Below are 13,320 nucleotides of genomic sequence, written 5' to 3' on the forward strand. Positions count from 1 at the left end.
GAAGGAGAGTATTAAAGTAATAATTAAGTGATTAAATTTATCTCTTTCTATTAGCTTAAGCTTTTGGGACAACTGATAATTTAACATTGAAAATGCTATATCAAATAGAGCACAATTTTTAGTCCCAAAATCTATTGATGAACATGTCCAGGAAGTTAGAAAAAAAGAGGGAACTATGTCAAGTAATTGTAGAAGTCACATAAAAAGCCAAGGGTTATGCTTACACCAAGTAGTAAGTGAATGAAATTAGGGAAATCCAAACAAAGAATTTCAAATCGTTAACTTATATTTGAGGCACACGAGTGTGCATCAAGGTGGCTTTACCAATAATTCATATTTCACAAAAAATTAAAGGACTTCTTTATAAGCCAATGGCATTTGGGTTGGCAATGAAGACCTTAGATTCAACATGGAAACCTTTATCTTGTGTACAAATCAGTCACCGAGCTTAATTTACATGAGATTACTGTTTGATCTTCAATGCCAAAGGGCATAATAATCATTTGAATACTTAAGCCAGGACAGTCTAAATATATCTTACTTTAGAAAATATTCCTTTATCTTTCACAATTATTTTGTTAACAAACCAATAAGCCCTCAATAAAAGAATTATAAATATAACAGGACTAGGAGTATTTTTAGACATGTTATTGATTCACTATTCGCAGTTCAACTTTGAGTGCTCCAATGAAAGCAAAATTATGTTTGGACGAAACAGCAAGTTCTGTCCGAGAAATGAAAATCAATACCCAGTTTATGCACTGTCAAATTGAAGAGTGACAGTAGAGGTATAGTAGTCCATTTGGCAAACATAAACTGAAAGATGAATATACAATCAAATCATTATACTAACGAGAAATGATTGGTGTCAATATTTTGCCCATATTTCTCTCATATTATCTTACAAATCAACCATTAGATTTATGGACTTATGTGGACTCTACATAAGTCAATGGTAAACCCCACAAATCTAATGGTTGATCTATTGAATTTGTAGGAGAATAGGCAAAAAAATATAGGCAAAATATTGACGCCAATCATTTCTCCTATACTAACAACTAACCTTGCATTGCCCATTCTCTTGCATCAGCATCAACCCCAACATTCAATTGGCTCTCTGGTGTCGCAAATAAAACTAAGGCAAATCCAAATAACAGATGAATGAGTGAATCAAAGACATTCTGAAACTCATTCTCAAAGAACACAACAATTGGAATAAAAAAGAAAAGAAAAAAGAATACACATTAGATAGAAAAGTATCAGATTTCAAATGAGAGCACAATCATTAAACCTCATACAACCTTCACAATCAAAATCTTATTTAAAGATTAAAGAAATGAACGCTAAAGAAAAAGGATAAAATTTGAAGTTTTCAATCATTTATCAACAAAAAATAAGTTAATGAAAAAACATATTAGGAAAAAAAAAAAAAAAAAAGGAAAAAAAAAAAGAAAAAAAGAAAAGAAAAGAAAAGGCAGAATCCCATTGATATGCTGTAGGAACAACATGAAACCCATGAAGCTCTGGCAGAGATACTTAAGAGAATCTTTACCTCTCACTCTCACACATAAACAGTACAAAATAGGATAACCCCATAATGGTTTCAGAAGAATTGTACGAAACCCACAAAGAAGTTGCTGAAAAGTTGACACACACAAAATGGACTTAGAATTCACATACCATAAGGAGAAAGGCGAGAAGGGGTACAGAGATTGGTGGAGAAAGCGAAGTTGGTGGAATAAGCAAGAGTGGGTCTATTTGGTGGCAGCTGTAGAGGTAGTCGTAGTGGTAGTTTATAGTTTGAGAGTTTGGGGGATACGAGCGTAATCGAGCTGCACAGTAGAGACTCCATGAGAAAGCTCCTCAAAGACACATTCAGTTGGCCTTATCCAACCCCTTCCTTCAATTTACTTAATAAAATAATTTTTTTTAAAAAAAAATCTGTAAAGCTTGAGGAAAAGCCTTCAAAAGTGAAAGCCCAATACAACTCGTTTGGCAAATTTATTTATATTTTTGTTTTTAAAAATTATTTTCGAGAAAAAATAAAAAAATATAAAAAGGCGTTTGACAAATTGTTTCTGATTACATTTTCAAAAAAATTGCAACAACCCCATTTCATTAACACCAAAAAATAAGCTAAATTACTCAAAACCAATCAAAATGGTATATATATACCCGAATGGAACCAACAAAACATATTAGAGAAAAAGAAATTACTATGGAATTGAGGCAAGTAGGGCTGCAAATGAACATAACTACTCATAAACAAACTTGGGCTCGGCTTGATTGTTAAACGGGATGTTTGTGAACACAAAACTAGGCTTGATCATCAAATGATACATACTCGTATGAACTCGACGCAACTTGTATATATTTATTAATATAAATATAATAACAATAGTTATTAAAAATTTAATAAAAATATGTAAATATTAATAAAAATATCTTATATATAATATTAATTATTAAGTAACAATAGTTCTGCATTAGAGAGTGCCTCAAATCTTGACACGTGTCCTGAATCATGAGTTTTAATCACTTAACTGGGAGTGTTTAATGCGTTTAAGGGAAATATTTCTTTTACAACGTTGAAAACATTTTTCGTATATGTTTTGATTTTTTTTTTTAAATGGTTTTGTGTCTTACGTTACTTTTGTGTCGTGCGTTTTGATATTTTGATTTGTTTTTGTGCTACAAACTTTAAAACCATACAAATTTTGTGCAGTGCCTTTTGATAACTGATAAGCGTCGAATGTTGCACATTCAAACCCTTCAAACTCTCATATGTTAATTCCTTAGCGTTGTTATTTGTTTGATTTTGTTTTGTTTTTATGTTTAGGGTTTTAAATGAAAGATGGAAGAATTCCATTAATTTTGGGCTTAAAAAGCACTTTGGAAGCATTATGGTAGCCATGGGATCGAGCGTACCTGCGCTCGAACGCCCCATATATATATATATATATATATATGATTCCTAAATTCTTTTCTTATCATATTGCCAATATACAATCACTAAAGCTATTTTTAAACCATTATTAGCTTGTTTCTTAAGTTTATTTTATTTACATCAAGTATACATGGAGTTCAACAATGATTGGCCAAATTGTGTGGGGCATCTTCTTCTATTTGGATGTTGCTTCATTTAATTGAAGTTTATATTCTTGTCCCTGTTTTTATTAGATTTCTATGGTTCTGTCTTTTTTTTTTTTTTTTTTTGGTTGTCTAGGTAGTTCAACACAATAGCATTGAGCAACTCTTGCTCCTTGGTCGGTTGTTACAAGGGACTACAAAAGTCCCTTGGAACTTTTCATGCCATCATCCAGCCACTAGTACTTTTAAAACTGTCATACTTCTCGGGCTAAAGTTCTGCTCATGCCATTCCCAGAACAATCTGCAGAACTTTATAATGGGGCTTTAGCTGCTGGAGAACCGGATTTATAGGTGATCGCAATTGAATATTTATTTTTGTTTTCTTAGTACGTACTTCATTGACTTTCATATGCTAGCATTTTCTACACATGCATGCATAACAATTGCTCGTCCTTATGTTGAGAAACTTTGAATTTATTGGTTTTCTTGCTTTTTAACCTTCTCTTCTGAATTCGTGTGTAGCTTGAATTGCAAAATATGTTGCTCGATTTTTAATTTACCCTTGTTTTGGATTGAACTTTTAAAATTTTTTGGATTTGTAATCCTGTTCTGGGTATTAATTTAGTTTTTGATCGAGCCATTTTGACCACGATATATTTTTGATAAGAACACATTTATCCAACTATGTAGATATTTATTTAAAAAAACCTAGTACGTAATCTCCTGGGTTTAAGAGAGGTCACATTGCCTCCTAGGTTTAAGAGAGGTCACATTTATTTGGCAAAACCTAGTTCTTAATCTCCTAGGTTTAAGAGAGGTCGATTGATTTGCTCCCATAGTAACAATATTTCTTTTCTTTAAGACACTCCTTGTGTTTTTGAGTGGAGGCTATGGAGGGTTTTGTGAGGAGGGTGACGGTGATGGTGGCAGTGGTGCTAATGGTGATGGGGTGGCAAACGGGCGCGGTGGCGCGGCTAATTACGGTGGGAGGCTCACGTAAGGGATGGAATCATAATGTAAACTACATTGAATGGTCGACTATTCCGCATCCACATGTTGGCGATTGGTTATATATGTATTCTCTTTGATCTCCTTTTACATTCCCAATCTCATCAATTGTTTTCTTTCTACGTCTGTTTTTATTCTTTCACATGCATTTGGTGTAGCCATTCGCACGGGATCAACCAACATCTTGAAATATTTTAATTGAAAATAAGGATAAACGAAAGAGTTAGGGTTCAAACTCAAAATCTCTATTTTGATACCACGTTCAATTATCACTTATTCCAAAAATTTTAACTCTAATTAATGTTCATATTACAACTAACAAATACCTTTTTTTTTTTTTTTTTGCTTGTTATCCAAAACATAAAATTAATAATTCAATACATGAAAAAACTTATGGGTATATAAGAGAAATTTTTCCTAAAACTCCACTTATATATGTATCCTAATAAATTTTACCATATGAAGCTAAAAACTCTGGTCAGGACTTGCTTCCTGAATTTATTTCAGACTTTGTTTCAGAGACTTCAATACTTCTTTGCATGCATTCTTTTTCGCTGTCCTAGTATCAGCAGCTGTAGCTGTATGCTTGAAAGAGATCCCATTTGCTTTAACCTCTATTGTAATTGAAGTCATACCCTCGTTACGCGACTTGATGGGTTCTTTCTTATCATAATGCCTTGTTTGGCACAACTCATTTAACTCTTTTATAGGATGGAGCATCACTGTTTCGGGAGTAATCAGAGGCTCCAAAAGAGGCCTTATACTCTCAAAGACTTTCTCCTTATTGTATCCCGAATCGACAAGAATGGCTCCTGCCAAAGACTCTATAACATCACCAAGTACCTATCACAAATTGGAAAATATGTGATGATTTATCAAATCAAACCAAAGATCTTGAAAAAGGAAAAAATTTCTTAATCAAAAATCAAAATTCAGCATAAAGTTTAAGAATAAACAAATATAAGAATAAGCATGATAATCTAACCTTGGGAAAATGTGTCTCTGACTCCCATCCAAAAGTTGATTCTAAAGATAACTTTTCAAAATTGTTCTCCGTTTCGACTACACGCCTGTGGAGTTCTTCTGACGAATAGAGGATGTGGTTGTGCAGTTTAGACTTAACTGTAGATCGTGCATAACAATCATTATTCGTAGAAGCAGATCTCATGTCAGTTAACAGTTCTGGTGATAACCCTGGATATTTGTTGTAGAAATGCAAGGTCACGAGATAGTCTAACACTGCGTCCCCAAGAAATTCAAGTCGCTGCACAAGTAACAAACTATTAACAAAGTAAAAAAAAGAACATATTAAAAGATATCAAATTTAATCATATCATAAGGAGGACCAACAAAAGATAACTAAAATTCATGTCAAACAAGAAAGTACGAGATCAAGAGATAGAACATGTGTTTGATTGTATGTCTGTGTTACCATAAAGTGCAAGGGGTGAAAACCCGGTCCCAATTCTTGGTTATTGGCCAAAACCGAGAACCGGAACCGGGATACCCAGTTTTTGATTTTTGAAAATCGGAACCAGTTATCCAGTTAACCGGTTATATAATAACCTGCCGGTTTCAGTTGATACTTGGTTATCCGAACTAGGTAACCGGTTTTTTTTTTTTTTTACATTTTGGGTTTATTTTAGGTATTGAGCCTAATTTAACCATTTTGTGCCCCATTAAAAAAAAAAAAAAATCGAAAATATTAATAAATATACTAAATTCGAAAATATAGAAGTTATTTACAATTTTTGTGAACCTTAGAGTAAAAAAATAATAATAAATATACTAAATTTGAAAATATATATATATATATATATACCCGGTTACCCGGTTATAACCAGGTATTTAAAAGCCCCAAAACCGGTAATTGAAACTGGGTACCCAGTTACCAGTTTTTCCCAACTGGTTTCAAACCGGATTTCCTAGTTCCGGTCTCGGTTTTCCTTTTTTTTTTTTTTACTCCCCTACCAGCTATTATGTAACATATACTACCAAAATATAACGAAGTTGATATGCATTTCATTATAATGAAATTATGGGCATAATTATTATCTAAAGTGTCATCAAATTTACCTGATAACATCTTGGAATCTCAGAAAGCATGTAAGAACCGTGGGTCAAAGCTTCCAGTAAGAGAGAGGGATCATGGAATTGGTGGTCCAACAAAGACTCCAATTGTCTGACATTTAGATGTTTCTCTACATGAACTTGGAAGAGCCTTTCATACGGTGTAACGTGGAAGTCTACCTTCATTCCCATCCAATTCATAAATAATAAGGTTGCTGTTTCACCGCATGTGCTCAGAAATGCACCAATTAGTGCTTCAACAACATCAGCAATTGTTTTACTTTTCATCTTCCTACTTTCCCTAACATAGATTTTCCTCCTACTAAGAAGCAACTCCTCACTTAATGCATAACTTTGAGATCTATCTCCAGGAATTATCCACTTTTTAGGATCAAATGATTCATTCCGAATGAATCCCTACAATTTGAAAAATGGAAAACAAGTCATAGCTAGATATAATAGAACATACCAAGTAATTGAAAAGAAAAACTTATGTCACACGTACAAAAAGTTCCAAAGTGACCTTAACTTTTGATGCACGTACATGATGAAATCTCAAGTAGCAATTAACAAGCCTAAAACATTTTATAAAAACAAATCCAATAAAGGATTAGTTTTGGCAGAATTACAAGTTAATATTCACACCAATAATTCAGGATCCTTGAGAAACAATATTTACACAAGGAGTCGAGACATGGTTCATAGACACTATATACATTAGAAATACTAAACTTAAAGGTAACTAAAATGCCAAAAGTACGTTTTGATCATTTTAGGCTTTTTGAACCGTTAAAAGCGCTTTTAATTGCTTTACTAAACATGTATTTTTTTCTTCAAACAAAATTTTTAAGTGTTAAAAGCACTTTTAAGCCCCTCAAAAGCAATCCCAAACAGGCCCTAAGTGTACTATGGAATTGAAAATGTGAAGAGTGGCAACAAGTTCATGAGAATGATAACAACAAGAATTTAAGGAATTATTAGAAAACAAAATTTACCGGAAGTTTGTGGTCACATCCAGACTTGCAAAGAGCCACATTAGAAATTATTTTTTCTTTCTTTGCACTAAGGACGCCCTCTTGTTCATTTTGATAGGTCTTAAAAAGTTGTTGACTAGCAGCATATTTGAGAAAAGAATCTCCAAGAGTTTCTAAGGATTCCAAGTGGAATTCCTCTTGGCATTTCTTAGTCGTAATTGCTTCCAAGACCTGCCATGAAGATATGTTGAGCAAAAAGTTCAAACAAAAACTCAATATACAACTAAAGACAGAGATATGGAAATCATTAATATGCAGTTGATAAGGCCACAATGGGAGAGAGGAGGCTGAGGCTGAGGCATGCACTGTTCTAATAGTAGCATGCTTATGATAACATACACATAATATCATATAAGCAAAAATGTAGATGTGTGATCATATAAAATGGACTCTAGCACTTCAGCACATAAATGTCAAGGATTACATACCTTGATGGTTGGAATAACATCATTTTGCTTGCAATGATCCAAATGCATCTTTTTGAAATTGAAAGCTATAAGCAAAGACTCAAGCCGATGCACGATCGAAGGAAGAAATGAGAACGAATAAAATGTAGTGATTGATATTGGTGACATGATTATTTTGCAGAGTTCTGGAGGCAATTCAACTGTTGAATAACTTGATGATTCTGAAAAAAATAAAAATAAAAATGTCATGTTTACTAAGAGTAAAATATGTAATAAACAATGATAATTGAATCTAATGTAAGCACCGAAATCCTCACAAAGAAAAAGCTAAGGCATCCTATGCATTCTCACTGCTCCCTTATCATCACAATATTATAATGCAAACTAGATTTGGGGAGTAAATTAAGAGTACAACTTCAAGAGAATATTAAGACTAGCTAGCTCACATAATCCATTTGTTCATAATAAAATGAATATATAAAGTGTAAAACAATACAAAATCTAAATAGTTGTGTTACATGATAGGACCATTGAAAAAAAGAAAAAAAAGAAAAAGAAAAAAGAAGCATTTATAAAATTTTCTATTCAAAGAATCTGAATTATTCCTTTTTATACAAATAGAGGGCAGTACCGACATGACTAATACCTCCTTAAACTGAAAGCCTACCAAAAAAAAGAAAAGAAAAGGTCATGATACATAATGGATTAAGATGATTGATTAGTTTATGATGTATTTTTGAGAGAGTAGAGGCAACAACAGGAACATGACCAATGATTTTAGTCAAGCTTTGAGAATATTGTAACAAATAATTAAGAAGCAAGAACTTTAAACCTTTCTCCTTTTGTTTTCTGCATCTGTGAAGGTAATTTTGCACCTGAAAAATATGTCTCCCATTAAGCAATGATTCATGATCAAAATGCAGCTTGACGCCATGCCTGTATTGGAAGGATTCAGATAGATTACAATTTAACATTGCATACTTGTAATACATTCCAACTAGATGAAAGAACAACAATATCTTTTCATTCAGAAGTTAATAATAATAAGGGGAAACTTTACTTACTTTTTGAATTATCATCACTTTTGTAATGTAATCCTAAAGTTCAAAACTTCTCAATTTAGTATATCGGACTTTTAATTTTTTTTTAACATCCCCCATCCATTAAGGTTTTTCGTTAAATCTCAACAAAATTCCCAAAATACCCATTTTTTTGGAAAAAAAATATTTAAAATTTTTTGCAAAAATTGAGGCATGGGTATTTTTGCAAATGCCATTAAATTTGGGCCAATGCCTTAATCTTTACAATTTTTTCTTGTTTTTTTCCTAAAACAAATGGGGGTATTTTGAAAAAATTTAATGAAAATGTGAGATTGCAAACAATTGAACTTTAGAAGGACATTGTAAAAGAGATGACAATTCAGAAAGGTAAAGTGAAGCTTCATGTAATAATAACATACTTTTCTTCATAGAACTCCTTGTATGTAAGCATTCTGCCTTTCTTGAGCTTCAGAAGTGAGTTTCCATTCAATTCCAAAATTCCAGCTGTGCAATACACATGACCACTGTGAGGGGTATAGATCAAAGAACTCTGAAGCATGCATGTGCATACAGAACCATCTATGGTCTGTGCAGAACGAGCATAGCCCTTTGGATAAGAACAATTCAAGTGATTTTCCCAAAACTTTTCACTTGAAAAGTGAACAGAAGTAACACAGTTCCAATCAATCAAAGGTCCACCATCTTTATCAGTGGCTGGAAGCAATAGATAGTCAATCTCAATATTATCTCCTGAGCAATCTCCATCCAAAAGATCCTTCAAATTATTCAAATTATGATCTTTAAGAACTCTAAAAAGAGTAATCTGAAAGGTTCTACACAAAAGGACCTGCAAACAAAGTTTTACAAACACAAACAAATTCCTTTATAAATTTTTTTTTTTAAAAAAAATAAATAAAAAGAAAAGAAAAGAGGGAAATTTCACAAAGAACTCTTGAACTACCATGCATTTTGAGAAGACCCCTAAATTTTGAGAAATCTCAATTTCACCCATCGAACTTTCAATTTGATACAATTTACCCCCTCCGTCAATTTTTGCCGTTAAACCCTAACATAAACCCCTAAAAAGACCAAATTATCCTTCACTTTTTTTAAAAAAAAAAAAAAGAAAAAAAAAAAGGTCACAAGGTGATTTAATAATAATTTTTATTATTTTTAATTTGAAATTAAGAGTAAATTTAGAATTAAAAAATAAATAAAAAGCAAGGGTATAATAATTATTTTATCACTTTTAATGTTTATAAATTGACAAAGGCGGGTACATTGCATCAAATTGAAAGTTCAGAAGGTGAAATTAAGAGTTTTTAAAATTAATGAAGGTCTTCTCAAAATGCCAGATAATTCAGTGGTCTTGTCAATTGTGAAGTTTAAAATTAAAAAAATTAAAAAAAATTAAAAAATTAAAAAAAAAAAGTTACCTGATCTGGGCAAAGATGAATCACTCCAACATATTTAAAGTTCACTGACAAGCTACCCCGGTCAACTTCCAAGTCAAAATGCATGCTGCTTGCAACATCAGAATCTAGCTCACTTCTCATGGCAAGTATGATGTCATGAACAGAAACATCATAAACAAAATTCTGCTTCAACTCAATTAGGTAGCAATGATACATTGTTTGAGAATTCTTTGGACCACAACCGACCAGTTCAGGTGGGAAGTAACTGGGTTGCTCATCAACATAATGTCCATTCCCTGTACTTTAAAAAGTCAGACATGCAAAGGCAACAAACTTCTCCCTATGTTATAAAAATAAAATAAATAAATAATACAAAATTATAATTAATCCTATGTATAAAAGAGAAGCCACCTAAGTTGTACGGCAAAAAAGAAAAAGAAAATTATGATAACCGATCACTAAATGAGAAACATTAGCATCCGTCTAAAGATACAAAGTTGAAGAATAAAGGGAAAAAATATAAAAAAAAAATTCCCTCAACTAAAAGCCCTTTTAAAAAAGCTCCATAAAGGTTTTTTTTTTTTTTTATAGATAGCTCCATAAAGTTTAAAAGGTGCTTAAGTGGTACATCAGGTGTCCCAAAAATGCCACCTTTTTTTTTTTTTTTTCTTAAAGTATTTTCCTATAATACCCTCTTAAAAACTAAACAAAACATTAATAAAATAAAAAATTAAACTAAACTATTTTTCAAAAACAAAAACAAAAAAACAAAAAACAAAATTCTGTTAAGACATGGAATTTTGTTAAATGTTACGTCAACGCCAATAAAATAGCAACACGTGTCACTTTTAATATATATATATATAATTAAAAAAATTAATTTTTTAATTTTTTCTTATTGTTAAAAAAATGTGGTCTTTTTAACATACTTTAGTAGTTTGATGTACCATTGATGAATTTTGTTAAATGTTACGTCAACGCCAATAAAATAGCGACATGTGTCGCTTTTAATAAAAAAATTAAAAAATATATTAAATTAAAAAATTAATTTTTATTTATTTTTTTGTTAAAAAAATGTGGTCTTTTTGACATACTTTAGTCGTTTGATGTACCACTTTAGCACACTTTAAACTTCGTGAGGCTATTTAAAAAACGACGGTTAATTTAGAGGTTTTTTTTTTTCCTAGGATAAAGCTTTCCACTCCTCCAAACTACGTTATAAAAAAACATTGCAAGAATAAAGTGGAAGACAATGAAAGCAGGAAGGAATAAAAGGACGTAGAATACAATAGCATTACCACATTCTTGCGCTGTGCCTTGTTCCACAACAACATCTGAAACAAGATTGTGTGTCAAATCACCAAACTCATGATGTTTCTTACTTGGTTCAAGGCAGGCAGTCTGGTTCATAATTGTAGAGTTAATATTTCCTTCTACAACAACTTTCTCTGTGAAATTTGAGTGTCACAGCCTCCAGTGCTTAAGGAACCACTTTCTGGCAAATGGAAGAGGATGATCAACAGATAGAAATTGGTTTCTCTGCTTCTCTCTGCACCGTCATTGATCAAGACAAAACCAAAGAACTAATCCAAAAAAAAAAAAAAAAAAGAATTCCAACAAAAATCTCAAAATGTAAATATAAGCCAAAGTTGAGAAGTGGAAAACTCACAGGGATTCAGAGAAAGGACTGCAAATGAGAGTTCCAAACAGTACTGTAGAGGAAGAGAGAGAGCCTTAGAGAACTTCAAGAAACAAGAGAACCGGAGAGAATGAAGCAGCTGCAACGTTATATATATACACATAACACACACAGACCCCACAAGGACACTAAAGAGAGCATAGCAAAAGCAACTGACGATGATGGATGATGGATGATGGTAAAGGTAACTCCTTCCTTACGAAGGAACTTGTTGCCCAAGGTACGTATGAGAATCAAAAGACCCAGGGTCCTCTATTTTGAAGTAAAAATCTTTGTTTGGCAAAGCATATTTGCATTTGTTATTGCAGCGGAAAATGATTGAAAATTTTAAATTTTTTGTATTGAAAACGAGAAAAAAAAAAAAAAAAAGTTTTGTAGTGGGTTTTTTATTTGAATAGTAATAAAAAGTTAATAATGTGATATAAAAAGTAAAAAAAAAATGAGAATATTTTAATGTTGAGTTTTTTGAGGAAAAAAAAAAATGCATGAACAATGTTGAGGGAAAAAAGAGATTGCGATGAAATTTGAGGGATAAAATTGTAATTTTACTTTTGGTAGACAATTTTACCCCTCAAAAGTAACCAATTGATTCCTCTCCATTTCAAATCTGTTTGATTCCCAAACGGGCCAAATTCATTAACATCTAAATTAGTTAGATTAGTTAGGTATGGGACAATCACAACGATTCCAACTTGCATACCAAGTAATACAAACATATAAACTTATTTAAATCAAAAGATAAATAGAACACAATGACTCGATCAGCAAGTAATCCTCCACAATTGGTTGCATGGAAAACAACAAAGTAAATCTCTCTCGTTTAAAGTTGTCGTGTAGTTCCTTCTAAACATACAGAAAGTGATATTCTGCATTGATGATGCAAAAAGGGGCTCTTATAAATGAAATAGGACCCACTCTTTATTTCAATTTTCAAGTAAGGTAGATAGAAATGGTTTAAACTAAATTTTATGAATATAATATTTTATAGAGGAAAATTCACTTTATCTCTTAAATTTCAGGAGTTTTTTAATTCGAATTTTAATGTTTAAAAATTAGTAATGTACTCTCTTAATATTTCAAAAAATTTCAACTCAAACCCTCCGTTACTAATTTCCGTCTAATTGGACGAAAATCATCTCATGTGCGTCTCACGTGAGATTTTGATGCCCTCTATTCCAATTTTGCCCTCATTAAAACTTATGAAATAACGTAATTACCCTTATTAAAACCTATGAAATTTAGGATAATTACGTAATTTCATAGGCTTTAATAAAGGTAAAATTAGAATAGAGGGCATCAAAATCCTACATGAGACGCACGTGGAATGATTTACGTCCAATTAGACGAAAATTAGTAACGGAGGGACTGAATTAAAATTTTTTGAAACATTAAGGGGTACATTGTCAATTTTTAAACATTGAGGTTCAAATTAAAATTAAAAAAAAAAAAAAAAAAAAAAGAGCCCTGAAACTTCAGGGGGTAAAATAAAGTTAACCCTAGTTTATATGATATCATATAATAAATATGGTGTCATATTAAATAAAATAAAACAAAAAT

General features: G+C 31.8%; 2 protein-coding genes across 2 annotated transcripts in view; both read right to left on the reverse strand.

Annotated features, from left to right (window-relative positions):
* The window catches only part of LOC132172658 (peptide chain release factor PrfB1, chloroplastic-like), a gene marked incomplete in the record, with an annotated part of 16,260 nt that extends 14,360 nt beyond the window's left edge, over positions 1–1,900 (reverse strand). The window contains 2 exon segments of the mRNA XM_059584196.1: positions 1,064–1,135; positions 1,681–1,900. Coding sequence (XP_059440179.1) covers positions 1,064–1,135; positions 1,681–1,852 — 244 coding nt within the window.
* Positions 1,901–4,454: 2,554 nt separating this feature from the next.
* Positions 4,455–11,790, reverse strand: LOC132168796 (endoribonuclease Dicer homolog 2-like). Its single transcript, XM_059579848.1, has 10 exons — positions 11,734–11,790; positions 11,363–11,613; positions 10,086–10,360; positions 9,069–9,496; positions 8,442–8,545; positions 7,631–7,830; positions 7,164–7,373; positions 6,175–6,585; positions 5,084–5,362; positions 4,455–4,941 (listed from the first exon to the last, which is right to left on the reverse strand). Exons 2-10 carry the CDS (start codon positions 11,472–11,474, stop codon positions 4,597–4,599), a joined length of 2,364 nt encoding a protein of 787 aa, XP_059435831.1. The 5' UTR covers positions 11,475–11,613; positions 11,734–11,790; the 3' UTR covers positions 4,455–4,596.
* Positions 11,791–13,320: the final 1,530 nt, after the last annotated feature.

This window comes from Corylus avellana, chromosome ca2 (genome assembly GCF_901000735.1).
Source record: "Corylus avellana chromosome ca2, CavTom2PMs-1.0".
Taxonomy (NCBI): domain Eukaryota; kingdom Viridiplantae; phylum Streptophyta; class Magnoliopsida; order Fagales; family Betulaceae; genus Corylus; species Corylus avellana.